The sequence below is a fragment of the Eubalaena glacialis genome, chromosome 2, assembly GCF_028564815.1.
Source record: "Eubalaena glacialis isolate mEubGla1 chromosome 2, mEubGla1.1.hap2.+ XY, whole genome shotgun sequence".
Taxonomy (NCBI): domain Eukaryota; kingdom Metazoa; phylum Chordata; class Mammalia; order Artiodactyla; family Balaenidae; genus Eubalaena; species Eubalaena glacialis.
The window spans coordinates 160,989,714-161,017,002 of NC_083717.1; the positions used below are offsets into that span (position 1 = coordinate 160,989,714).

A 27,289-nucleotide genomic window follows, 5' to 3' on the forward strand; every position below is an offset into this window, starting at 1 on the left:
AACAGGAAATGTGGAGGAAAAACTGGTTTGGGGAGAAAAATCCAAAGGTTTATTTTATAGATTTGAGATACCTGAGAGGCATTCAGGTAGAGATATCAAATGCATAGAATAGAATATATCATTTTGGAATTCTAAGGAGAGATCTGGGCCATAGTTGTATTTATTGTGGGGAAATCAGGTCAGGGGAGCAGTTTGTTTATATGTACTTTATTTGTTTGCAAAAAATTCTACAGATTTTAAACAATGATAGGTTAAGGATTGTTCATAGCCTATGAAGATAACTGGGTTGAAAGGAAAGGTTGAGAACCACTGCCATCCAGTATACTTACTTTTCTCTTAGAGGTATAAAGTGTATAATATAATTTTCATCTTAATTTTTTCTCATTTGGAAGAAGATCTGGAATTTTATAATGCAATAAAATTTTTATAAAAATTTTATCATAAGATGAAAAAATAATGAAAATTTCAGTGTACAGTATATTAGATGGACATCCCCTTTCAGGTTAGGGCAGTTGCTCTATTAAGTTTGCTGCTACCCTAAGGCTCATATTTTTGTCTGCCTACTACTACTAACCATTAACTGGATGCCCCACAGATATCCCAAATTTCTCCTGTTAAAAATGGAAGAGAACAAATAATAAAGATATTCCTTCTTGAATGGGCATCGGAGAGGAGGAATCTCAGGATGAGGAGAAGGAATTTGAAAACTGTTGCTTGACACTGCAAAGGCTTTTCTTGATGCTGCCCTTAGTTTTATAATCTGCCTTATGGTAAAGTTTAGGCCAAAGACAAAAGAAGACACACTTTCACTATTTTCTCTTCCATAAGTAATTTTAAAAGTTAGAGATAAATATAGTATAATAAGAAATACAGAAATAAAAATTACAAGGAAAAGTTATTTTTGAGCACTGAATCCCTAAGGAAAGATGTAAATAAATTAATGAATTATTATTCCTTTACCGTGTTCCCATCATTAGGACTTCAAATGTGAATAGCTTACATGTGCTTAAAAAAAAGGGGCAAGGAGAAAAATGTTGGACTGGAAGATAATTGTGTCTAAACAGCCCTGTAATTTAAAATTTAAACAGATGATTTTGTTTGGATTAGAAATCAAACATTGTTTTGGTCAGATACATCGTACTGATACTGCAGCATTGTTAAACCCTGGAGCTTTCCTATAGGGGTAGGCATCTCTCCTTCTTTTAAAAAGGACTCTGTTTTCTTTTGTATGGGAAAGGAAATAAATTAGCCACTAACAGAGCTGAAGAGGAAAGATTGCTGGAGATAACTTCTAGAGCTGATAAGAATTGCAGTGGAATACAGGCATACTTCAGAGATATTGCAGGTTCTGTTCCAGACCACTGCAATAAAGTGAGTCACACTGGGCAAGGAAATAAATTAGCCACTAACAGAGCTGAAGAGGAAAGATTGCTGGAGATAACTTCTAGAGCTGATAAGAATTGCAGTGGAATACAGGCATACTTCAGAGATATTGCAGGTTCTGTTCCAGACCACTGCAATAAAGTGAGTCACACTGTATCTGCAAAATGCAGTAAAGTGAAACACAATAAAACAAGGTATGCCTATATATAGATAGAAGTCACATAGTACATGTCAAGTCCATACTCAGACTTTTACTCAGTCAAATGGTTAATTTCCCTGATATGAAATAAACTTTGCTCTCAATTTTACTCCTCTTCCCAGCCTGCACAAAGAGGGGCCTCATTCCAAACCAACTAAATCTGAATAGTCAAGAGGTAAAACCTAAGCAGAGTAGGGAGAAAAGCATCTCTGGGTGATTTTGTTTGGCCTCTGGCAAAGGTCATAGACTTAGGTACAGCGTCCTCACTGGTCTATTTAGTTTCCCTCAGGGTAGTAGTCCCCTGAGATTTTAGGGTACATCTTAAACAGCGTGTATGTAACAATTATCCAAGGAACCTAATTAAAATACAGAGTCTGAAAGTTTGAGACGTGGCATAAGAAGTCAGTATTTTAATAAACATCCTAGCAGGTGTTCTGAGCAAAACAGTTTGAAAACAACATGCTGGGTATTGATTTCAGAAAGTGATTTGATAAAATCATCAATCAGGCTGACAAGTAGTCTGATTTCATGGATCTTTGAAAAGCCTGATAATAAAATGATCTCTCCACCACCATAAATGATGCCTATAATTTCATGTTCAGATTGCCAAGATTGTTTGACTAAAAAGCAACAATTTAAACAGATGTAGAAGCATTATTGATTAACAGGGATGGTACTCAAGCAGAGATTTTTTTTTTTAATCATCCTATAGATTCGAGACTTCTCATGCCAGGATTACAGAATTGTATGTATAGTCTTTTTACCCAGTCTCTCAACTGTTTTGACTCACTACTACCCTGTATAACTCTCTAAAATTCATTTTTGGTTTTAACTGACGAAGTTTTCAAGATTTTATTAAAAAGTCTGTTTTTCATATCAAGAATAAGGCTGTTTAGGGCACATTCCAGTTGGAATGCAGCAGAACACTGTTAAATTGAGTGAGGTATCTTAAACATATTTAATCCAAGAGTGTGTACTATGTGATTCCATTTATATGAAGTAAAATACAGGGAAACTAATCTATGCTAGAAATCAGGGTGATGTTTACCCTTGGAGGACAAAACTAATCTATGCTAGAAATCAGGATGATGTTTATGCTTGGAGGACATAGCATGGCTAGTGACTGAAAGGAGCGTGAGGCGGAGCTTCTGAGGTGCTGGTGATATTCTGGTTCTTGATTTGGGTGCTGGTTACACAGGTTTGTTTTGTTTATGAAAATTAATTGAGCTATACATTTAGGATTTTGTGTACTATTTGAACTTATGTAGTACATCAATGAAAAGCTACCCCCCAAAAAGCAGACTAGCGTTTAAGTTCTATATTTTTAACTGAATCACTTGCTTTACTTCAGTGTTGCTCTTTGTGTATTGAGACTTAGATTTCCTCGTTTCCTATTTATAGCAGTAAAATATTTTTCTGAAATTAAAAAATACAGTATTCTTTATCTAAAGATACCTTCAAACAAAATTTCTGAAAGAGGCTGTTGCTTTCATGAGGATTCTTGGTTATTATAATGGAGGGATATGTATTATATATATATCACTTAAAATGTATTTTATCAAATTTCATATAGTCTCATTATTGATTGAGAATAGTCAATTTTTTAAGTGTTTCAGGAGCTGAAAAAAGATAGTGTTTTCTCATAAAATAGTTTTTGAAGCAGACCAGTATTATCTTTATGATTGGTGGCCTCAATTATGGTTAGGGTAAAAGGCTTAAGGAAAGTCAAATAACAATTGGATAGAAAAGGACTCAGAATTATAAAATTCTTAGGCTGTCAATCAAGTGCCTGGCTCACTGAACCCAAACCTGAAATATAACCTATGTGGGGCAGAAAAACTCATTGAAAATAGGTGTAGGATTTTGTTAGATGAAAATGGGCTTTTTACAGATTTGGAAATGCCACATGCCATTTGACCAGCTTGGATAAAAAGTACAGATAGAGGAGTTAAAGAGAATATTAATTCCTTTATACCTCCTAAGAAGTAAGAATACTTTGTTTATCTTATAGAAATATATTGAAGAAAACAGCATCGGAAATAACTTAGCTTTCAGTAAGGTTCATGTGAATTCTTACCTTTAGTGCTAAGAGCGTAACAGTTTTTAGATATGCAAAAACACAGTTAACAAAAATTTTAACTTGTACCACTAGTAATAAAGCCTATGTATAGAACACAATAAGAATGATTATAAACTTGATTTAGATAATTTTAGCAGTTTAGGGTGTCATTATTTATGAACCTAAACATATCCCTTTAGAAGAAACCCTGAAAGAGATTAAGGCACAGTTGCACTGACAGTGTGGTCAAGAAGGGATGATGGCTCCAGGGAAACTGACACTCACCTGCTTAGATGACAGATGTGGTGAGGTTTACAGTCTACCTTTACTGGTAGTAGTGGTTTAGAAATTACATACCTTACTGCAGAGTCATTGTTTTCACAGGTCAGGAATAGAAGGGGAGGGAGTCTGTATTACATTCCTTCTGCTTCTATCAAACCTTTGAGGCCCCTTAGCACCTCAGCTTGTTAGCAGCTAACAGTGCAGTGTTTTGCATACTCTTGTACATGTTTGCAATCAACAGGACTGTCTTAACTGAAGAAAACAGATGAGTCTGGGAAAATTCTGCTCCCAAAATACAGTTACTAAACTAACCTCCCTTCTTTCAATTCATAATATCTTTGCACTAATGAAAAATGTAACATTTTAATTATATTTATGCTGAATATTGTGTGTGGCCATTTCATTATTGTTGTTTTTACTTTTACCCTTTTTATCTTTTAGATCCATGTAAAGGCTCATTTTGACTATGACCCCTCAGATGACCCTTATGTTCCATGTCGAGAGTTAGGTCTGTCTTTTCAAAAAGGGGATATACTTCATGTAATCAGTCAAGAAGATCCAAATTGGTGGCAAGCCTACAGGGAAGGGGATGAAGATAATCAGCCTCTAGCTGGGCTTGTTCCAGGTAAGAGAGAGTATAGTAGAAAGTACAAAGTTTAAAAAAACATTTAAAATACAAATCTTCAGAGAGGAAAACTCACTTTTTCATGCCTTTTAAAAAATGATGTAATTACTTTTTCACGTCATTGATTTTTATGTTGTGTCTGTAACATAAGTATCTTGAATATAAATTAACCAATTTGTTGGGCTTTAGAATGGAATTACGATATAATCTCGTCAGCCAATCCCATGTTGTGCTACATTCACTGTAGGTACATTGAGACTACCCTGTTTTCAAGGCAACAAAACTTGTATTGAACAACAAAAGCATCAAGGCAACAAAACTTATACTGTTAACAAGAGATTATCATCAACTGGGGCATCAAACTTGATATCTAAATAGGAATTTGTTAAGATGCATCACTTTATAAGGAATCAGGAGAGTAAGACTACTGAATTTATCTCTCCTAAGATATCTTAGGGTGGAAATAGGATGCCCCCAACTTTTCATTGAAGAAAACTCTCTAATTTAGACTATACTAAAATAAAACTTTAGCTCACATTGGACATTAAGATTATTAAGGGAACATATTTCTTCTAAAGAGTGAAGATGATGCTTAATGGAATGAAGTGTATAGATGTAATTTTTCCTACAAATTGTTCCTGCAGTTCCCAGGATGTGGGTATGGTGGAATGAGGGAAACAGAACCAAGGAAAGTATAATAAGATATTAGTGAAGGCAAAGGAATACTTACAGTATGATGAAATGGGAATAAAGTGATAATTCATCAGCTTATTCACTCAAAAAATACTGTTATATCAGCACTGTATAAGGCACTGAGATAAGCTTCTCTTCCATATTTGACTTTAAAGCATATCTGTTAATACTTTAATTATACATTAAAACAATATGTATTTTTCTGTGTGTGTGTGCCCTACTTTATAATACTTACATGGAATTGTCTATTACAGTACTTTGTACCGTATATTCTCAGTTTGTAAACTTCTAGGCCAGTGACTACATCTTACTTATTCTTTTAAATTTTGGCAGTATCTGCTAAATTAATAAATAGGTGGTTTTTAAAAATAGTTCTGCCAGAACTGGTGCTTCTGAATTAGACCTTCTAAGGCTCTTTTTTTAAAAAAAAAAAAAACTCTTCCAAACTTTGTCTTTTGCCTATAACATTTTCTAGGGATTATACCTCCTATTAAACCTTAAGATTTTAAGCATAACAGATTTGGCTATAGAATTTGGCTTACAATGAATGTGACTACAAGTAATACATTATGTGTATAATAAAGTCACAGCCACAAATCATCTGCTTTAAAACCCCAAAGCTGGAGATTCTGTGTATACTGGCTCATATATCAAGGAAGGAGGAATGGGCTTCTTATATTAAGTTCAGAGGATGATACTATACCCTTGATTCTTCACAGTAACAGTTACAGGAACATTCCTCTAGAATCCTGGGGTACTGGGCAGCCATCATGGTTCATAGTGCTTGTGCCAGATATCAATTTGATATCTTTCACCATGTCAGCTTTAGCCCATAAATACTTAGAACTAATATCTATTGACTGATTGATTACATTGAGTTTCTGAAAATATATAGATAAATCAAGGAAATTTTAATGATATCATTTGTAAGTCTTTTTATAGGACAAATAAATAGACCCACATTAGTTTGAGTTTGACAGTTTTCTGTCAGAAGGATTTCTAAGAGGTTATAATGTCCATCTCCCACTAATGTCTGCTTCTATTTCAAAAACAGTCTATATATGTGTGTACTATAAAAATGTGCCATAGCAGTACATTACTGTAATGTTTTTAAACATTTTAATATGTAAATTATTTTGTTCTTTTTTTCTAAATCTGTTGAAGTCAAATACTTTTTTAAAAAATTTAATGCTCTTAAAAATTTCCCTATAGTCATAGCTACTTGTTTTATCTAGAAACACAATCTGTACAGCCTCTGGAGATAACTTGATTTCTTTTAATGCTTTTTATATATATCAAACTCAATACTGTTTTTGCTTGTGCTCTTATAAAATGCACTAAGTTCAACAGATTATCCCAACATAGATGGAATTTGCTTATTGATTTTTAAGAATCTCTGGCCTGAAATGGAAAGAATTAAATATAAAAATTAAATATAAAAGTAGAACTCTAATTCAGAATTTTCTAACTAAAACCACTTTTATCCTTCAGAAAAAAAATACATTTGATTCTAAGGTAGATGTCTGAAAAGAACATGAAAATCAGAAACCTTGAAAGCCTCCTATATTAAAATCTTAATCCTGAGAGGAAAAACATAATAGGTTTTTCATTTATTTGTATCATGGGTAGCTTAAGGTAGAAATGAAAAATCTTTAAAGCATATACATACATACAAAGAAAAAGAGGGATTGAAAATGATAAATGCAAGGGAATATGTTGAATGGTGTCTTGGAATCAAAAACTGGTGAATGTTTACATATTATTTTGGAAAGTTAACTCCTAGAATTAATTTGCTTGATTTGCAATAATTCAAATGATCAGAACCATTGTAACATCCAGCACAGTGCTTTCCACATAGTAGATGCTAAATGAAAACTTTGTAAAAATTGAACTATTAAATTTTCTAGCACTGGTTTGTTATTTATCTTTTTTAATAGATGATATATAGTCCAGTAATACATGTTCTAGGATTGATTGAGAGCAAGGTTGAGACTTAATACTTTAACTGTTTGGAGCTTATAATCATAGTTGACATACTCTCATGTGGTGGCAGGAGGATTTAGAAGGGTATAGAAATGAAGAGTTAACTTCTGGTGTTGTCCCTTGATTTAAAAAAAAATACTTCTATCCTTTTGACTTAACTATTTTACTCTTTTTCCTTTCTGCTTATTAGGGAAAAGCTTTCAGCAGCAAAGGGAAGCCATGAAGCAAACCATAGAAGAAGATAAGGAGCCAGAAAAATCAGGTTGGACACTTATATTTGACATTGAGGTTTCTTGGGTCTTCATCTGGAATCAGGTTTAGATTTACGTATCAGAACTGTCAAGAAAGATGTATTCATGGCAAGAGTGATGTGAGAAGCAAAACTGATTACCTTAGGACTGTAAAGGAAGGAGAGGATTTAAGTATTAAAGATTATCTGTCTCTGATGTGAGATTAATGGAAAATTATAACTACTTCTCTGAAAAATAGTTCTTCTATGAACAATGTAACACGTGTCTATAAATTTAAATTTAAAACTATTTGAGTTCTTCTATTTGAAATATGTAGCTTTATTCAAGGAAACAAATACCACATTTATACTTATGTTTTTGATTCTCAACAGGAAAACTATGGTGTGCAAAGAAAAATAAAAAGAAGAGGAAAAAGGTTTTATATAATGCCAATAAAAATGATGGTAAGTTCCACTCTCAGATATAGTTGTATTTATATCCGAAAGAGGTCCATATCTAACACTTGAAAGAAATTAAATTGATATTTTCAAGGAATTTTATTTCTGGTCCTGGCCTCTTAATGTAACATGTGTGCTTAATAAAGCCATTTAGCAGAAGTTATTTTCTTTTGGAATCCTATGAGGAATGCACAGTTTTAAATTCTGAGAAAAACTGGTATAAAAATTATAGTACAATTTAGCATGTACAGTGTTATATTGATAGTTTCCTCATAAATTTTTTCCTACTTAAACTCTTTATTTGCAAAATTAATACATGTTTCTAACAAATTCTAACAATATAGCTGTATTTTAAGTAAAAAATGAACATTTTGTCTACAGTAACTCATGTCACCAAGGCAACCCATCCCATAGAGCCTGCTTACTGAGTCAGGCACACGGGAGAGTTTTTTGTTCTATTTTAATTTATTGTTAAGATTAAAAAATTTTTAAGTTGTAGCTTCTCTTAAAATCAAAAGCTCTAATAACACTGGGCTCATATTCCCACATGACACTGGTCTGCTGGACCTGAATGATAGCTTTTGCCTTTACACTGGGCACCTACTTAGTTCAGCAGGCTCCGCCACATCCAATTTTTTATAAACCCAGCCTGATTTAGTGCTTTCATTACCTTCTTGGTTGGTCCTTACGGGCTTTAGAATTTGCTACCCCTTCTTTAATTCGCATTAGAAACAAGCCAAATAATAAAGCAAAGGAAGTCTTTAACTTCTTACACAATTTATAAGGCTTATTTTTATTCTCTCAATACCTTGAAAATTTCTTAAGTGGCGTAAATTAAACTAGTGAAAATAAAATGTTATAGATTATTGGAAAATTTGATACAAAACTAAACCTGAGATTCCATCTACTATAATAAATTTTTTTTCCCCAAAATAAACATCCTTAATGCTAATTGATAGATTATGTAGCTAAGAAGATTTATTGGAATTTTAATCTTTTCCTCTATACCTGGGTAAGTGATTAATATCTGTTTCTTTATCTTTTGAAATACACTAAAATTAACTGGTTCAGCTCTAATAGCTGTTATATTATAATACGTCTACGTCTGTGAGTCAAAATGCTTCCACAGTCTGATTGTACATGTTAGAAGAAGGAACTTAGATTTTTCAGAGGGAAAAGCGTTTTGAGAAGGGAAGGAATTACATTTCTGTTCATAGTGCTGTTATCATAATTAACATTTTTATTAATAACTATCATGTATAATAACTTCTATTCCAGGGGCAGTAACCTTCATCCATTTAGTTCTCAAAATAAATTCCTTGAGATTACAGATTAATGAATTCAAGTTCAGATATGAAAGTGGCCTGCTTAAGTTCTTACAGCTAATACATGGTTGAGTTGGAGTTTAAACAACTAGAGTTTGAGTTCCTGCTCTGTGCCCTGTGCTAAGCACTGACAAGATTAAGATGGTCCCCTGCCCCCATGGAACTTATAGCTGACGGTCTGACTACACATCTGATACTACTCTTACCCAGTTAGGTGAAGTAATATGATTGAGAAGATAGCAGGTCGCTAGCTGTCTGCCTTTGTTCTTACCACTTGATAGCTCTGATTTCATCTGGATTATGGGCTTTAGGAATGTTACCCCACCTGTTATAATTTATACCTCTTCTTGAATCATGATCTCAGGTTAGTATTAGTATTCCAGAATAAAATAAACATAAGTGTAGAAAGTTGGATAGCATAGATATGCTGTGTTTTCAAGTTATATGATCACAGAAAAGTATTCCAGCTTTCTCTGATAACACTAGTTGCAGCACTATTTGTAAATGTTTGTCTATGCCAGGTATTGTTTTCAGCATATACATTGTCTTCTCCTTAAACCAACCCTCTAATTAAAATATTAGTATCCCCATTTTACAAAAATGACAGATATTATTCTCATTAGTTTATCCCTTGGTGCCTCATCCTCTGTCAAAGTATTGGCTGCAAACTAGCTATTTTATATGAATCAGTATAGTTATATTGTATTAAACATTCAAACACAGTATGAAACGAGAAGCAATAAACATTTCTAGAAGGATTAATATATTATTTGATTTATTTTCATAATCCTGGCAAGGATATAATGACATGGGAAAATACTCATGATATAATGCTACCTGGTTATTACTATCTTGATCCCCAAAGTTAAGCATTTTTAATGATAATAACTTGTGCTTTTTTTCAATTTTTTGAAAGATCTATGAGTATATCTTTATTACATGGCAATAATTCCGTCTGAAGGGCTTAACTTTTTCTTTTTCAAAGATTATGACAATGAAGAGATCTTAACTTATGAGGAAATGTCACTTTATCATCAGCCAGCAAATAGGAAAAGACCTATCATTTTGATTGGTCCACAGAACTGTGGCCAGAATGAATTGCGTCAGAGGCTCATGAACAAAGAGAAAGACCGCTTTGCATCTGCAGTTCCTCGTAAGTTTGGATGCATTCCCATTTTCCTGTGCTTTTCAGCTTACCACCTTAGAACCTAACTGTGTAGGGAAGTTTTTCACCCATTTCATCAAAAGAGTGTTGTCCAAGAAAGAGGAACTTTGTTTTAACCAAATCTTTTGAGAATTTGCTATTAAAGATAGTCACTCTTGATAAATATACATTTTTCCTAAGAGTATGGTACTAATTACTTTCTAAATGAATTTCAATTTGGGCATCTTACAATGCCCTGCTCAGTATGGAATCAGCTCCTGGTTTTTTTAACTGATGCAGAAGATAGAAATTTAGACCTAATTTAGACCTAATTTCTGAATACAGAAGTTCTGTTTAAAGATTGTATAGTACCTAATCTTATGGAAAAACTGAGTGATAGTATTTTATTTTACTTTTTAAATTTATTTATTTATTTTTGGCTGCGTTGGGTCTTCGTTGCTGCGCGTGGGCTTTCTCTAGTTGCAGCAAGTAGGGACTACTCTTTGTTGCAGTGCGTGGGCTTCTCATTGCGGTGGCTTCTCTTGTTGCAGAACACGGTCTCTAGGCACGTGGGCTTCAGTAGTTGTGGCACACGGGCTCAGTAGTTGTGGCTTGCGGGCTCTAGAGTGCAGGCTCAGTAGGTTGTGGCGCATGGGCTTAGTTGCTCCACGGCACGTGGGATCTTCCCAGACCAGGGCTCAAATCCGTGTCCCCTGCATTGGCAAGCAGATTCTTAACCACTGCGCCACCAGGGAAGTCCCCAGAGTGATAGTATTTTAAATGAAATGCAAGATGAAGTAATTTGGAGTGTAAGCATAAAACATATTAAATGTAACGGTTATTAAGATACTAAAAACACAGTTTTGTGCATTTCTCAATCTAGAAATAAAACCAGTCAATGTTAAACACATGGGGGTCTAACATTTCCTTAATTCATTATTTTTTAGTTTGTATTACAAAATAAACATTTTTTCTGACTAGCAGAATTATCCCTCATCCTTACTCTGATCCACGTCCATTATTTTTACCTGATTTTGTTTGCCTAGATACAACTCGGAGTCGGCGAGACCATGAAGTAGCCGGTAGAGATTACCACTTTGTTTCACGGCAGGCATTTGAGGCAGACGTAGCAGCTGGAAAGTTCATTGAGCATGGTGAATTTGAGAAAAATTTGTATGGAACCAGCATAGATTCTGTACGACAAGTGATCAACTCGGGCAAAATATGTCTTTTAAGTCTTCGTACACAGGTAAAACTATTTTGGTTTAGGGTGTTGAACTTGAGGACATTTTTCACAGAGTAATTTTTAGTGGAAACTGTATTTTAGTCCAAGAACCACAGGACCTAATTAAGTTCTCATACAGTTTTTTCACACTGATTCCCTACGAATTTAAGTTGCTAAATCTCTTTCAGTTTCCTCTGAGGGGAAAATACATATATTCCATACTTACATATATGTACATGTACATGTTTTGTGAAACTTAAAATACAGTAACTGTAGTGCTGGTATAGTACTTTAGTATTTTAAAGGTTATAAAAGAATTTCCCTTTCCTGATTCTTACATGAGAAAAATTAGGATAATTAGAGGTCATTTTTATGGTTTTAAATGACATAGTTCAAGTATTAGCAAATATCATAATGAGTGCTGGGTTGTATCTAACGAAATGTCCAATTATCTGTCATACAAAAGAAAACCTTCAAAAATTAGTAACAGTTGCGTTTTAGATTTCCATTAAAAATAAAATAATTTTAGAAATTTGGGATTTTTAAATTGTGTTTGTTGTGTTTTTTTTTTTCTTTTTCTACATTGTACAGCTTTAGCATAAAACTTTCCTTAATGTGGTGGAACCTACTGTGTATGTCAACTCACGAGACATAGGCAGTGGTCATTAAAGAGATGTATACGAAAGAGAATTGAGGGACTTCCCTGGTGGCGCAGGGGTTAAGAATCCACCTGCCAGTACAGGGGACACGTGTTCAAGCCCTGGTTTGGGACGATCCCACATGCCGCGGAGCAACTAAGCCCGTGCACCACAACTACCGAGCCTGCGCTCTAGAGCCTGTGAACCACAACTGCTGAGCCCGTGTGTCACAACTACTGAAGCCCATGTGCCTAGAGCCCGTGCTCCGCAACAAGAGAAGCCACCGCAATGAGAAGCCCACACACCACAACGAAGAGTAGCCCCCTGCCGCTCACCACAACTAGAGAAAGCCCGCACACAGCAACAAAGACCCAACGCAGCCAAAGATAAATAAATTTATTAAAAAAAAAAAAAGAGAGAGAGAGAGAGAATTGACTCCAAAATGGCTTTCCTGAAATAGTAATTAGGTTTTCTTTATTTTTTAGTGAACAAAAGAGCTTATTAGTCTCTGCTGTTTCAATTATAAATATCAGACTTACGAGAAGCATTGATGTTTTTACTAAATTCCTTCAGAATTCTTTATATTATTTTGGCTAACAGATTTACCAGAGAACTTAGAGTAGTTAAGCATATTGTCTTAATTACTGTTTTTAATATAGAAAAGGACATGTCCCTCTAATCCCCATTTTTGTAGAGTGCTTCAATTTAGGGATATACATTGATGCAAAGGCAAGGTGAAAACCACAGTCTCTTATTTCAGACAGTATGCTTTTTCTTCTTGGATGTGCTTTTCCAGAATTTTCTTTTGTATGTGTATGTGAAGTTTTTCTCTGATTCTTTTTGCATTTAGACCCTGGCACATGGTAAGGTGACTGCTCATTTGTAATTCCTTCAAAATGGATTTTTAATATGGTTATTTTCATCTGTGTGTGATCTTATTAGCAGGGTATTTTATCATCACATAGTTGTAATTCTTCATTAATTTTATTTCATTACATAAAAAGAGTAAGCCAATATTCTGTGTGTGTTATAGGTACACAATATATTCTTATATTGAATGGTTAAAATCTATCTTTTCTTTACAGTCATTGAAGACTCTCCGGAACTCAGACTTGAAACCATATATTATCTTCATTGCACCCCCTTCACAAGAAAGACTTCGGGCATTATTGGCCAAAGAGGGCAAGAATCCAAAGGTAAAGTTATTATACTGTCATACTATTCCATTGAAAGTAACATGAAACAGTCATGGCTTAATATGTCAAAGTGCTTAAAAACTACATCAGCTTAGGCTTTCAAACTGATTATTCTTTCTGCCATATCACTTTCCTCAAAACTGCCACAGTTGCCTTTGGTTGGACTTCAGCAGCTCTCCAAAGCAGGGGGCTTCTCTTGTTCCGCATACATTCCCTATTATCACTCCAAATGTATGGTAGTAATACACACATTTTTATGTATTACTACCATAATATACATACAGTAATACATACATCTTTGGCATTTCTTAAAACTTCCTTAAACTTCTTCACACAGATCTATGTTATTTCTAACAAGGATTAGGTAACACCCTCCCCCCACACCAAATATTCTCAGCAGATTCTTAGGGATTACCCACTTTTATCTGCAGATAGTCCACATATGCAAGGAGCCAAACTTGAGTCCTCTTGCTTTTCTCTTCTTTTTTCTCATTGAAATTTTATGTTCTGTTTGTCTTCTGCCTTTGATCTTTTTGTATGATCTGAAATGGAAAAATGTTTTTAGTCATTATTATTTTTTTTGCCAGAATATAGTCAAATTTTATTTTATATGTTATAAGGTACAAACATATGATGCCAGAGATTGTACTTTAAATTTGGCATTGAAAAAATATAATTTGGAAATAGAAATAATTATTCAAAGTTCCATAATGTATTACTCCTCAGATTTGAAATTCAAAATCTGGCATTCCTTTTGTATGCCCCAAGATATCAATCAGCATGAGGTTGTGAATCTTGTGTTGCAACATGCAGCAGAGAATTCATCTTTGAATCCTTTAACTTTGAGCAACACTTAGTTTTCTTTAGTTTCATAGCAGAAAATAGCTACTCACAAACATAAGTACTTCCAAACATGGACAGAATCTTTGCATAATGGTTTTTATATTTAGGGTAACCACTCCCAAGATATCTGTAGAATTCTGGGATTCCAACATCATCATATTTGGCTTTCAGTATAGTGTTGACCTGCAATTCAGTAACTTCCATTTGTAGCTCTTTATTCACATTATTAATACTAATTGAGAAAGGAGAACTGAACAATATTAGTTCAGTCTCATAAAGTTGGAAAAGTCAGAGAACCTTTTTTGGAATTGAGTCTTCAACTCTTTAATTTGGGGAATGTAGTTCAGGCTGTCATTTTCATTTTCAAAAACTAATTTCATCGTAGGAAAGTGGGCCAGATTGTTCCTTCCCAAATGAGTCTCCCGAAGACCCAGTTTCACTAGGAATGAGCCAACTGAATCATACATTTGTGTCACCACTTGTGAACGCCTTTGCAGAGAAATAGCCAACATGTTTAGATATGTTATAATAATGTCAACCAAAAAGGTTAAGTCTCTGACCCAATCTTTGCTCGGAAGCTGAGGCACAGATTTTCCTCTAGAAGACATGAAAAAGTCAATTTCCTCCAACTGTTCAAAAAGCTGCCTTAGGACCACACCACAATTCAGCCACTTAAGTTCCATAGAGCAGAACATGTTTCCATATTGTGCGTCTAACTGATTAAACAAAGCACCGATTTCTGTGGTCCGAGCCATGGGAGTGTATCCGGGTTATGGTATAAACTATGTCCATGACGTGATCCATTTTTAATCTTTTAGCACAAAGTGACTCCTGGAGAATGAGACCGTGCAGAGACTTAAGTTCCTTGTCTTGGCAAAGCCCTGACACTTTAGATTTCAGTTTTGTAACTAGTTCTTTAACACTAACCATCACAGAGTCACCATCTGTGCTAATACTTGCCAACTTTGACCAGTCCACGTTAAATTTTTTAAGACTTTTCTCATCACGTAAAACTATTTCCTGATGTTGTACCTGTTATGGGAACCACGTCCAGAAGTTCTTCAGTCACATCAAAAGTTTCATTGACACCATGAATAAATACAGCTACGTGGGGGGCGTTATTTCCATCCACGCCTTCCTGAGCTACAATGGAAAGAAGCCACAAATGATTCAGCTTTTTCTTGCAACTTGTCCTGCAAGTTCTCAGTCGTATTGTTAACATGCTGGGCAACAACATTACCAGTTAGTCTTATGTTGGCAAATGCTTGTCTCTGTTCAGGGCACATGATTTCTGCTGCACTCAACAGACAGTCTTTGATAAACTCGCCATCTGCAAGAGGTTTTGCTGACCAGGCAATTTTCTCGCTTAATACATAACCACATTTCATGGCAGCATCACTTATTTTATTCACGTTCAAAAGCAAATCATGTTGAAATTTCAGTCTTTTTTTCAGTTCGTTGAATTTTCTGTCACACATCTTTTCTGTAAATGCATCGTGGTTCCTATGATGGTTGCTTTCATAATGGTGTTTTAGGTTACATTCTCTCGACACAGACAGACTTTGTTTGCATATTAAACATGTAGGAACATTTTTTACCTCCACAAAGAAATAAGCTCTCTCACATTTTTCTTGAAATGCATGGCTTTCTTGTTCTTTCGTTTTCCCATTCTCCAAGTGCTCTTTTTTCCATCTCTTTCATCTTGGCCTTGGCTTTTTTCTCCGACAAGGTCCAGAACTACAGCAAGCCCACCGATCTCTGTTCCTTGCTTCTCTTCCAAGGCTCGCTGTGCATCGGCCTGTGACTTGAAGTCAATATAGGCGATCCTTTCACTCATCCTATCCTTGCTCACCAATCTGATTTGAAAAGCATCCTAAAACACTTCTATTAATTCATGCTGAGTGACTTTGTCAGGCAGGTTCTTGATCAAAAGTGTTTTGGCATTTCGATCTTTGTTTCCTTTCCCTTTTGTTTCTTCAATTTAATTTCATATCCAAGGAGCTTTGTTTCACTAAGTTCCGGGGCTTTTTCCTGGTCATCAGCAGATTTAAAATTCACTAACCAAATCTCCTTCTAATTTCTGTTTTTTGGTTTCAGTGGAAGCCTTCTGTTTGGTCATTTCCTTCTTCTGTTTATCAGGTGCTTTCTTCATAGGCTCTTCATCCTCCTCGGAGTTCTCATGTCTCTTCTCATGGTCCTTGAGCTTGGCACTCCTCCTGTCTTTTGGCAAATTGGCCCCTGTGGCTCCCTTCCTGTGTGGTGATATTAATTTCTCAGCAAACACAGGAGCCAGAAATTTTTTTTCGTTTTTATTTCCTGGAGCAGTAGCAACCCTTCCTACCATTCTTAGGGACGACAGCCTCATCTCTGCTGCCGTTGTCATTATCTTCTGACATCTATCTTCCCCATCTTCTATCTCCTTTAGCGAAAGACTCATTTTCTTCAGTTCACCTTGATTTGTTTTCCTCTCCAGACTGAGAACTCATTGTTAACGGGACCAGCTTCCATCTCTACCCCCATCAAAATTAACAACATAAATAAGGAGTCTAAAGCCAGAAGCTTTAACCATCACTTCCCAAATTAACCCTCACAGTGTCGTCCCTGACGAGTTCTCCTCCCTCTAAGGCTATCGCTGGTGTAGGCCCCTGCCCACTCAAAGCCCTGCAGGCCACCACACGCAGCCAACCAGGACTGGACGCCCAGGAGAAGCCTGCAGCAGCCCACAGGCACCGACAGGCCAGGAAGGCCCTCTCAGCGGCCGCCCAGGACTCTAGGCCCCAGGCGGCTAATTATTTTAGATGCTGGATGTGGTTGAGGTAGTCCATATTATACCAAACAGTACTAAAAATTAAATGATAATATATTGATATATTAATCAGAAAGCATTGACATTTTATTTAAATGTATGAAACGAAAACCGTCAAGTGACATGCTATATCAAAGTAACAAATACTCTTCCTTGTTTTTTGCTGATTTCCTAAAAATTTCTATTTTACAAAGGAATCACTTAGATCCCATTTCATTTGCTATGCCTTTAAATCTCCTTAAAAGCCATAAAAACACATAATAATACTCCTCCCTAAAATCTCCTCAAAAGTCTTTGATTCTTGACTGTTCACCACACCCACCAGCCCTCCTTCTTCCTCCCCAAGGTATCTTTTTCTGTTCTGGGTCTACTTAACATTTGTTATTCAGTCTATATGTGAAGGTGGTATTTTTCAGTGTCTTCGACATCAGGGACTTTCCCATCCTTTGTGTTGAGCATAATTCTGGTTGCTTTGTTTAGGCTAAGTAGGCCAGCTGGTTAAAGTAGTGTTTCACTCCTTTTTCATTTTTGTAACACAAGTGCAAGTTCATAAATAAGTGGGGTCAGAGTATCTGCTGTCCTAAGCACTTGAGATGATACAAAAGAAATCTGAGACATAAAGCGGGGGAGGTGGTGGTGGTGGGATGAATGGGGAGATTGGGATTGACATATAGACACTAATATGTATAAAATAGATAACTAATAAGAACCTGCTGTATTAAAAAACTAAAATAAAATTCAAAAAAAAAAGAAATATGAGACATGGTTGCTGGCTGTTCTTGAGGAGGATCACATATAATAAGGAAAACTAGATGGATAGTCTATGAAACTTGGTGCCCAGTTAACTACTTTGGTAGACCAGAAATACTGTAGTGGTTCCAGGAGAGGGATGCACATAAAGGACCAAAATGGATCCATTTTACTTGTTCAACCTAATTTTCTATTTTCTGACATGCACACTTATTTTTTGTTAGGTTTTTCTTCTCCAGCAAGAATTTGATACCATGCCAAGGGCCACATGCCATTCCAAAACATGTTAAGCAACTTTCTTTTGGTTGATGATCTCTGCTAGTGCTCTCATGGAATTTTTTTACCTATTTTATTTTTGATATTTTAATATTTAATTGTAATATTTAATATTTTTAATATTTTTCCCTACTTTATTTTTAATTCAGATTGAGTGAGTTCTAGAAAGAATACCTATTAGCAGTTGACCCTTGAACAATGTGGGGTTTGGGCACCAAAACCTCCACACAGTTGAAAATCTGTGTGTAACTTATAGTTGGCCCTCCATATCTGCAGTTCCACATCCTCAGATTCAACCAACTGCAGATAGTGTAGTACTGTAGTATTAACTATTGAAAAAAATCTGTGTACAAGTGGACTGTGCATTTCAAACCTGTGTTGTTCAAGGGTCAAATATATACATGTTTTTAAAGCGGGAACTTAATCAGTTACCACAGTGTTTTAGCAGTATACAATGTGCTTGATTTTCTAATTATAGTTTTCTAATTTAAAAAAATTAACTTTATTGAGATTACATGCATGAATTTTAATTGTATAATTTAGTGAGTTTTGGCAAAATGTATACCTGTGAAACCACCATGCCAATCAACATTTAGAACATTTTCATCACTCTAGAAAAGTTCTCTCATGCCCCTTTGAAGTTAATACCCCTCCACTCTTTCCTAGGTAACCACTTACCTACTTTCTGTCACTATAGATTTGTCTGTTCTGGAAGTTCATATAAATGGAAACCATTTATAAGTTTAAGTTTATAACTATTTATAAGTAAGTTTAAGTTTGTATCTAGCTTTTTTTAAAAATAAATTTATTTATTTATTATTTATTTTTGGCTGTGTTGGGTCTTCGTTGCTGCACGCGGGCTTTCTCTAGTTGCAGTGAGGGGGGGCCACTCTTTGTTGAGGTGTGTGGGCTTCTCGTTGCGGTGGCTTCTCTTGTTGCGGAGCACGGGCTCTAGGCGCGAGGGCTTCAGCAGCTGTGGCACGTGGGCTCAGTAGCTGTGGCTCGCGGGCTCTAGAGAGCAGGCTCAGCAGTTGTGGCGCATGGGCTTAGTTGCTCTGTGGCATGTGGGATCTTCCCGGACCAGGGCTCGAACCCGTGTCCCCTGCATTGGCAGGCAGATTCTTAACCACTGCGCCACCAAGGAAGTCCTGTATCTAGCTTTTGATAAGCATAATGTTTTCAAGATTCATCTATGTTGCATCTAACAGTAGTTCATATCTTATTGCTGAGTTGTGTACCATGATCTAAATATATCACAGTTTGTCCATTCACCAGTTAAAAACCATTAGGGTTGTTTCCAATTTTGAGCTAGTGACTAAAGCAGCTCTAAACATTCATAGTTTTTTGGTGGACATATGTTTTCATTTTTCTTGAATTGCTGGATCAAATGATAAGTGTATGTTTTAAGTGTATAAAAAGTTCAAAACTATTTTATAAACAGTTTTCCTTTTTACACTCTCACTTTGGTTCCATTTGCTCTACATCCTTACCAACTTTTGCTGTTGTTGTTTTGTAACAACTTTTTAGTCATTCTAATAGGTGTGAAGTGTTGCCATTGTGGTTTTCATTTGCATTTTCCTGATGACTAATGATAGCATCTTTTCATGTAGTCATTTGAACAAATTCTTTTGTGAAATGTCTCAAGTTTTATTTTTTTTAATTGAGTTGTTTTCTTGTTGAGTTGTAAAAATTCTTTATATATTCTGGATATAAATATTTTTTCAAAGTCTTTGTAATTTAAAAACATTTTTTTTGAAGATCAGAATTGTTTTTAATGAAGTACCTCTGTCCCTTGGTATCCATGGGAGATTGGTTCCAGGACCTGCTGCGATACCAAAATGGAGGATGCTTAAGTCCCATACTTGGCCTTCCATATCCACAGTTTCATGTCTTCAGATTCAACCAACCACGGATCATGCAGAACTGTATTTATTGAAAAACATCTCTGTATACACAGTTCAAACCTGTGTTGTTCAAGGGTCAACTGCATAATTTTTTTCATTTTTCTTATGGTTAATGAGTTTTGTGTATTGTCCGAAAAAATTTGCCTACTCCAAGATTATAAAGATTTATTCTGTATTTTCTTCTAAAAGCTTTCTTGTATTAGTTTTCCCTTTAAGGTCTATAATCTATCTCAAATTAATCTTTATTTTAGTGTGAGGTAAGGGTTTGTTTTTTTTTAATCACACATGGCTATCCAATTGCTTTAGTATCATTTCTTGAAAAAGGCTATCCTTTTTTCCCATTGAATTACATTGGCATCTTTGTCAAAAATGACTTGACCAAATACGTAGCGGGGAAGGATTATTTCTGGACTCTATTCTGTATTTATGCTAAATCACATTGTCTTGATTACTGTAGCTTTATCTTTTCTCGAAAAATGGTCATTAAAAGGAATGAAGTACTGATACATGGAACAACATGGATGAACCTTGAAAACATAAGTAAAAGAACCCAGTCACAAAAGACCATATTTTGTATGATTCCATTATTTGGAATGTCCAGAATAAGCAAATCTATAGAGACCTGAAGTAGATTAGTGGTTTCCTAGGGCTGGGGGTTGGGAGAAAATGGAGAGTGGCTGCTAATGACTGTGGGGTTTTGGAGGGAGGGGGGCGAGGGGGAATGGAGGGTGATGAAAATGTTTTGAAATTGATTGTGGTGTTGATTGCACAACTCCTCTGTGACTATACTAAAAACTATTGAATTGTACATTTTAAGTGGGTAAATTGTATGAATCCCCCATTGAATTGCTTCCAGTTCACCATTAAATGGGTGAATTGTAAATGAATTATATCTCAAGAAACCTGTTATCTGGGCAAAATAAATCCCAGTGGGCTTTTCTCTGGAAATTGAAAAGATTATTTTAAAATTTGTATGGAAATTTTAAAGAATAACCAAAACACTTTAGAAAAAGAAATAAGTTGGGAGACTTTTTTCTTAATTTTCTTTATTGTTTGACTATTTTCCATTTAATTGACTTATTTTTATTCTTTCCTTATACTTACTTTGGCTTTAATTTGCACTTGCTCTAGTGTCTGAAGAAAATTTAGATGATTTTTAAACCTTTCTTCTTTTCTAATATAAAGTTATAAATTTCCTTCTAAGTAGTTCTTTAGTTGCATCCTACAAATTAAGGTTATATTTTTCATTACCATTTTGTTAGAAATATTTTCTAGTTTCCGCTGTCATTTTCTTTAACCCATGGGTTATTTAGAAGTATCTAATTTCCATCTATTGGAGATTTATAAAATATTTTATTGATTTACAATTCCATTGTGGTAAGAGAACATACTCTGTAAGATGTCAGTCTTTCAAATCTTGTTGAGTCTTATTTTATGACCCAGTATCTGTTCTATCTTGGTGCATGTTCCTGCACACCAGTAAGAATGTGTATTTTGCAGCTCTTGGGTAAAGGGTGGTGTATATGATTGCCTTTTATGTTTTATATCCTTTGGTATTTAATAGTGTTTTATCACACAATAGAAGTGTTGAGTAAAAACAAATTCTCAATTTTAACTCTATGAGATAGTGCTAACTAAGAAAGTGATGGTGTTCCTCACCAAATGCAAAATTTAAATAATCAGTTATTTCATTGTACTGTGAATCTTTGCTGCTGTAATGGGGGCTTGAGAGTGGTAAACTAATAGTATGAACTGTTATGGTCAGTTTTGCCTATAGATAATTTTTTCAGGCCAAAGATATATGAGCAAAAACATTTTGTTTCAATTTCGTCATGAATTGTAATTTGAAAAATTAAAACATAAACTACCAAGTAAATAAGTCATTTTGGCAAAAGATGAATACTTAAATTTGATACAGAAAAACTAGGTGGATTAGATGTTCATGTGAATCTATGTAAGATGTGGGGCTTAACATTTGTATTTCAAATCTAGTAACACAAGGTTTAGATTCTACTTTGAGTTCTAGAATGTTCTTTCAATAATCTTGAGCTTTGAGTAGACATAAGTTTTAACCAGAATGTCACAGTATGTTCAGTTACAGTGGTGTAGTAGAGTCCCTGCTGGGAAACAAAGGATTCTGTGTACCAGAGCCAGATGCACAACATTCCAGAAAGAAAATTAGAGGGCCACACAAGAAACTGACTCAGGACAAGCCAGAGCTGTCATATTTTTAGTATGTTTTCCTTTTGTTAAAAAAGTTCAACCAGTTGAACGATACAAATTGTTTGGTATTGTGGGTCCAATATAGTATTGATGTATGGCCTTTATGTCTGAGACATATGGACATTTAATTAGTTCTCTTCATTGACAGGGGTGATTTGGGGGCAGTTTCACTTTCTTGGACACATGTGCCTGATTATCAGAAGGTTCTCGATAAGTTTTGCATATAACCTTGCCATCTGCTTATCTGTGAAACAGCTGTTTCCTTTACGCATTATTTTAAAGTAGCCTGCCCTATATGGCTTCCCAAACTCTTCTTAGGATACTTGTTTTTGCATCTGGAAGACCTCCTTTGTGTATTGAAAGTAGAGAAGCAATTTTAAAAGCTATTTCCCCAAAAAAATATATTAGATTATTAAAATCTTGGATTTCCCAGCAGTGTTTTCATAGAAAAAGATACCCATTCTGTTGATCCTTTTCTCATGATGTTTACTCTTTTTAACTCTGCAACAGATATAGAGGGCAGGGGTTCTTTATAAGAGCCAAGAGCAGGTGGCACTTAAGGTCCTGCCAGAAAGGTTCACTCTGTTACAGAAGATGTTATTTTTAGGAAGAGGTTATGGTGCCCTAAAATGTTTGAAAACGAACGTCTGTAGGGAATTCAAAGCAACAGTCTGTGCTCTTGAAGCCTCTAGTCTTGTGGATAAGACAGAAATATATAAAAACCTAAATAGCAGTATAAACAGGTTATATTGAGTTGCAAATGGTTCGCAGTGTGAGTGCTGAAGATGCCGGAGCGAAGGAAATCCCTGTGGCCATGACAGGGTTGGGTTGAACACTGGAGGCTGAGTATTTTGAGAGACAGAAGGAAAGCAGCGTTAAGGCCATTTCTTGTTCTTCAGCCATCTCTGACTCATTGTATATTTTGGTAAGGAATGGATTACCTCATAATTTTTATCTTCTCTTTGCAGCCTGAAGAGTTGAGAGAAATCATTGAGAAGACTAGAGAGATGGAGCAGAACAATGGCCACTACTTTGACACAGCAATTGTGAACTCGGATCTTGATAAAGCCTATCAGGAATTGCTTAGGTTGATTAACAAACTTGATACTGAACCTCAGTGGGTGCCATCCACTTGGCTGAGGTGAAGGAAACATCCATTCTGTGGCATGATTGGACTTGATCTGGCAAACTGCCAATAGGAAGATAGCCCTGATACTTGAGCAAGTCTCTGAGAAGGTGGCAGGCAGTATAAATTGTAGACCTGTTCTTAGATCTTGAACTAGTGAGAAGAAAATCCCCTTAGGCAATTCATTAACAGCATTCTTTATTCTCTGTACATGGCTTTAGAGGTTCTTGCCTCATTTGGGGATTTTAAATGGAAGTTGTCAACAGAGCAGTTCCATTTTATCCACATAAAAACCTTTTAATTCTGTTTTCACCTAACCAAATCTTTTCTGCCTAGTCATATTTCCATGAAAAACTTGTGTGTGTATACACAATGGTCCATGTCTCACATAGTAATAAATATTGATGTTATTTAACAGTTAACTTAAATGACTTCATGGGAATTTGTGGGTGAAGGGAAACTGTGCTTCTGTGCACTGGGCAAGACAATAGTATTTGGTTAGTCATCAGAACTACTTTTAAAAAAATGGTGCCACTTTGGTCTGGAGCTACTCTGTTAGGCTTGAATTCATTTGTATATCTTTTAATTCTTAAAAACATTGTTAGAAGCACCAATTTTTTAGCTCAAACTTGTGGATCAGACTTAACTGCACACGTGAAAGGTTTATGCAAAGGCCACACCTGTTTAGACTCTGATCTAAAACATATACAACATATGCTGATCTTTTTAAAGGTATAATGATTTTCTGAATTTTTTTCTTTAATCGTTGCAACTGATTGGGTAACTTTTACTTCCTTTTCCTGATCTGCATAGTACAATAGAATGTATAAGTTACATTTTTATGAATGGCAGATATTCATATAAACTGTGTTGACTGTTAAGTTTCTTCCTCATGATGCAAATAGTTTTTTACATGCATAAAAGGACATAGCACATTTGACAGTTTTTTCATTTTTATGTATGAGCACAGTATAATTTGATGACTGTGCTATATATGTAGGTAATAAACTGGAATTCTGTGATCAATATAGTTGCTGTACTGTATACTAATATTTAATAGATTGACAAATGGTCATTGATTACAATTGTTCAGCATTGGAATAAAATTATATGAGGGAAATGATATGACAATTGACTTTGAGATCAGAAGGAAAGGATGACCTGAAAGTCATTTGAACATTTTAGGAAAAGAACATTGCAGGGGAAAAGTTAAGCATATAGAAATAGGTTTTTATCCTGATAAGGTCTGCCTCTTATGATCAGAATGCAACAAGCTAAATCATAAAACATTTAAGCTAATGAAACTTTCATACTGTCTCTATAGCTTGTAGCTTTAAAATTCAACTTCTGTAATTGGCATGGAAGTTAATTTGCAGTATTTTCAAGGCTTAAGGGATGGTGTGATATGTGACGAACAACCTCAAATGTGAATGTCTTGATTTTATTTATATGGTGACTTTAGCTACAACAATTCCTGTTCCCAAAGCTAAACACTGGAATAATACTGAATTGTCACTTAATTTAACATAAGCAACTGTTTTTAATGAGTAGTTTGTCTCAGTGTCATGTACATACTTGAGTTTTTCTCCTTTGCATAATATTATTTGAACAAATTGTAGACAGTTTATATGCTGCCTTTTTCTGTTGAAATTCACATGGCCTCAAAGTTGGCTGTGGAATATATCTTGTGTGGAAATACTTTCAAGATAATGTTCCTTAGGAAGAAAGTAACATTCCTAGGTTGAGGGAAGGAATGCCATACATACTGTCTCTTCAGGTCTGAAACACTCCAGTTTATGGCAGGAAAATGCAAAGGTCACAGTGATTTTCAGCACTGAAAACAAGGCACTGTAAGTACTTAATCTTTTCAGTTTTCCAATTTACTTTCTCTTTAGGAATGAAAGGTAGTCTGTGGTAGACAGTGGAGTTTTGTGAGCTGCTTATCATAAGTGACAACTATTCTCAACCCTAAGATCTAAAATGTTTGCAGTTTGAGTCAAGTTAGAATGAGATTTCAGGTGGTGTCAGTAAGTGGCTGCTGTGCTAGTCCCTGAGTTACCTGTAGACCACAGGGCCGACTCTAGGGCCATGTGCTATGCAGACTCAGGCATGGGTTTAACAAGCAAGTCCAAGTCCCCTACCGAGGCACATGCTGTGCTGTAGTATACTTCTTAAAAATCTAAGCTGATGAGGTATTTTGGGGATCAGTTAAGTCCTATATAATTTTCTCCTTCCTCATCAGCAGTGGTAGAGAGATAGAAATGTTTATATCCCAACTTTCCTCAATCCTGGTGATATGGATGTGCTGATATTCAACATAGTCCCTACAAAGTGAAAACTGAGTTGTTGCTGACTTCCTTGAAAGAAAATAGAAAAAAGACTTGCTCTCCACCTAGTTGTGCTCTACACCGCTCTGGCCAATTCCATTTCCTGTCCCTCTGTGGTTCTGATTGGAGACCCCAGTGTGGGGGGAGGTCTTAACCACTTATAGGAATGATACCAATCGCTAATGAAATGCACATTAATTCAAATAAGGAAATAATCTTCCTTTACTAAATTTCCTTAAGTCAGAACAAACAGAAAGGAGAATAGTGTTTAGATTAATCCAGATTTGCTTTCTGTGAAAATCTAATGTCTGGATTTTTTTTTTTCCTTTTCTCATGGCCTATGGAATAATTTGAATGTAATTCTGTGAATGTGTGTGGAAAATTTAAACCAGGGATTTAGCCTTAATAAAGGTAACCTTTCTGACATCTATTGTTAATCCTCCTTTGTACTCTTACCCTGCCTGTATCTGCACTCTGTTGTTTTGAGATGTAACACTGCACATTGTAATGTAAAAATAAAAAGTAAAATTATATTTCAAATTTAAAAAGTCACTGAATACTTTCTCTTGCTGTGTTTATATCCTCTGCCATTCAAGGTTTCAACACATCTAAAATGACCCACCCTTGTCTTCAAGTTTTGCCAGAATCAAGTCCATTGGAACCTCTGGGTGAAACACAAATACATTTTAATTTATTCTTCACAGTGGGGGAGTGCCCCCTACCGGCACAAATGTAGGTTCTGTTTCCTTAATTGTTTGTTTAAACTGTATTAAAGATAGACAACTTAAAGCTGTGTACTCTAGAACTAGTTTTCTGGGGAAGAAGGTATGTAATACTCAGGCGAATTCCACTATATGCAACCACCGATTTGAGAACACTGAGGATAGGATGAGTTGTTGACAAATATATATAACAAACATACTTTCATTCTCCATTCTTCATCCCTCCCCTTTTTCTATAATACCTACTCTGTATCTCGCAAAGGAGGCCAAATCATGTACCAGAAAGTGTTTGTTGTTACACATACACACACCTGCTACCCCAGTCCAGCTTTCTATTCCTATTCCTGATCTACTCCCTTCCCATACAGCTCAGATCACCCCGACCCTACGCAACAAATTTTCTGTCCACTCTTGTCTCTGTCTTTTTAACAATATGCTAAACTGTAAAATCTGCACTTTTGTAGGGAGGGTAGCCAAAGCCAGTAAGTACCAGAGGTTTATGGTGCCACAGGAAAAAAATCTAGGGTACTTCTCTGGCTTAGTTCCTTAAGGTGAACATAAATTTATCTAAATGAAAACCCACGAAACCTGGCTCTCTGCATCTACTTTCCAGCTAATTTTTGCCTCCTACAGAGCCGTACATATCACTTAAGAACCAAGGCTCTGAAATCAATCAATCAAGATACATTTGGCCTGCCTTCCACCTGCAAAATGGAGATGATGGTATTTATAACAACTCACTAGAGGAGTGTTGGGAGGATTAAATATTAAGCAGTTCATTGTTGTTACCTATTTATTTTCAAGACTTATGAACTCACTCAGTTGTTGGTTTTCCAGTCACTACTGAATTTACATTTAATCTGAGATTTTAT

At 35.4% G+C, this 27,289-nt stretch overlaps 1 protein-coding gene across 5 annotated transcripts in view; it reads left to right on the top strand.

The window, feature by feature from the left end:
- Window positions 1-26,243, top strand: part of PALS1 (protein associated with LIN7 1, MAGUK p55 family member) — a 102,324-nt gene extending 76,081 nt beyond the window's left edge. For all 5 annotated transcript variants that reach the window (XM_061180936.1, XM_061180934.1, XM_061180938.1 and 2 more), the window contains 7 exons: window positions 4,365-4,548; window positions 7,415-7,486; window positions 7,847-7,918; window positions 10,223-10,390; window positions 11,428-11,630; window positions 13,330-13,440; window positions 23,211-26,243. In XM_061180936.1, coding sequence (XP_061036919.1) covers window positions 4,365-4,548; window positions 7,415-7,486; window positions 7,847-7,918; window positions 10,223-10,390; window positions 11,428-11,630; window positions 13,330-13,440; window positions 23,211-23,387 — 987 coding nt within the window. In that variant the 3' untranslated portion in view covers window positions 23,388-26,243. The remainder of the gene's footprint in view (window positions 1-4,364; window positions 4,549-7,414; window positions 7,487-7,846; window positions 7,919-10,222; window positions 10,391-11,427; window positions 11,631-13,329; window positions 13,441-23,210) is intronic.
- Window positions 26,244-27,289: the final 1,046 nt, after the last annotated feature.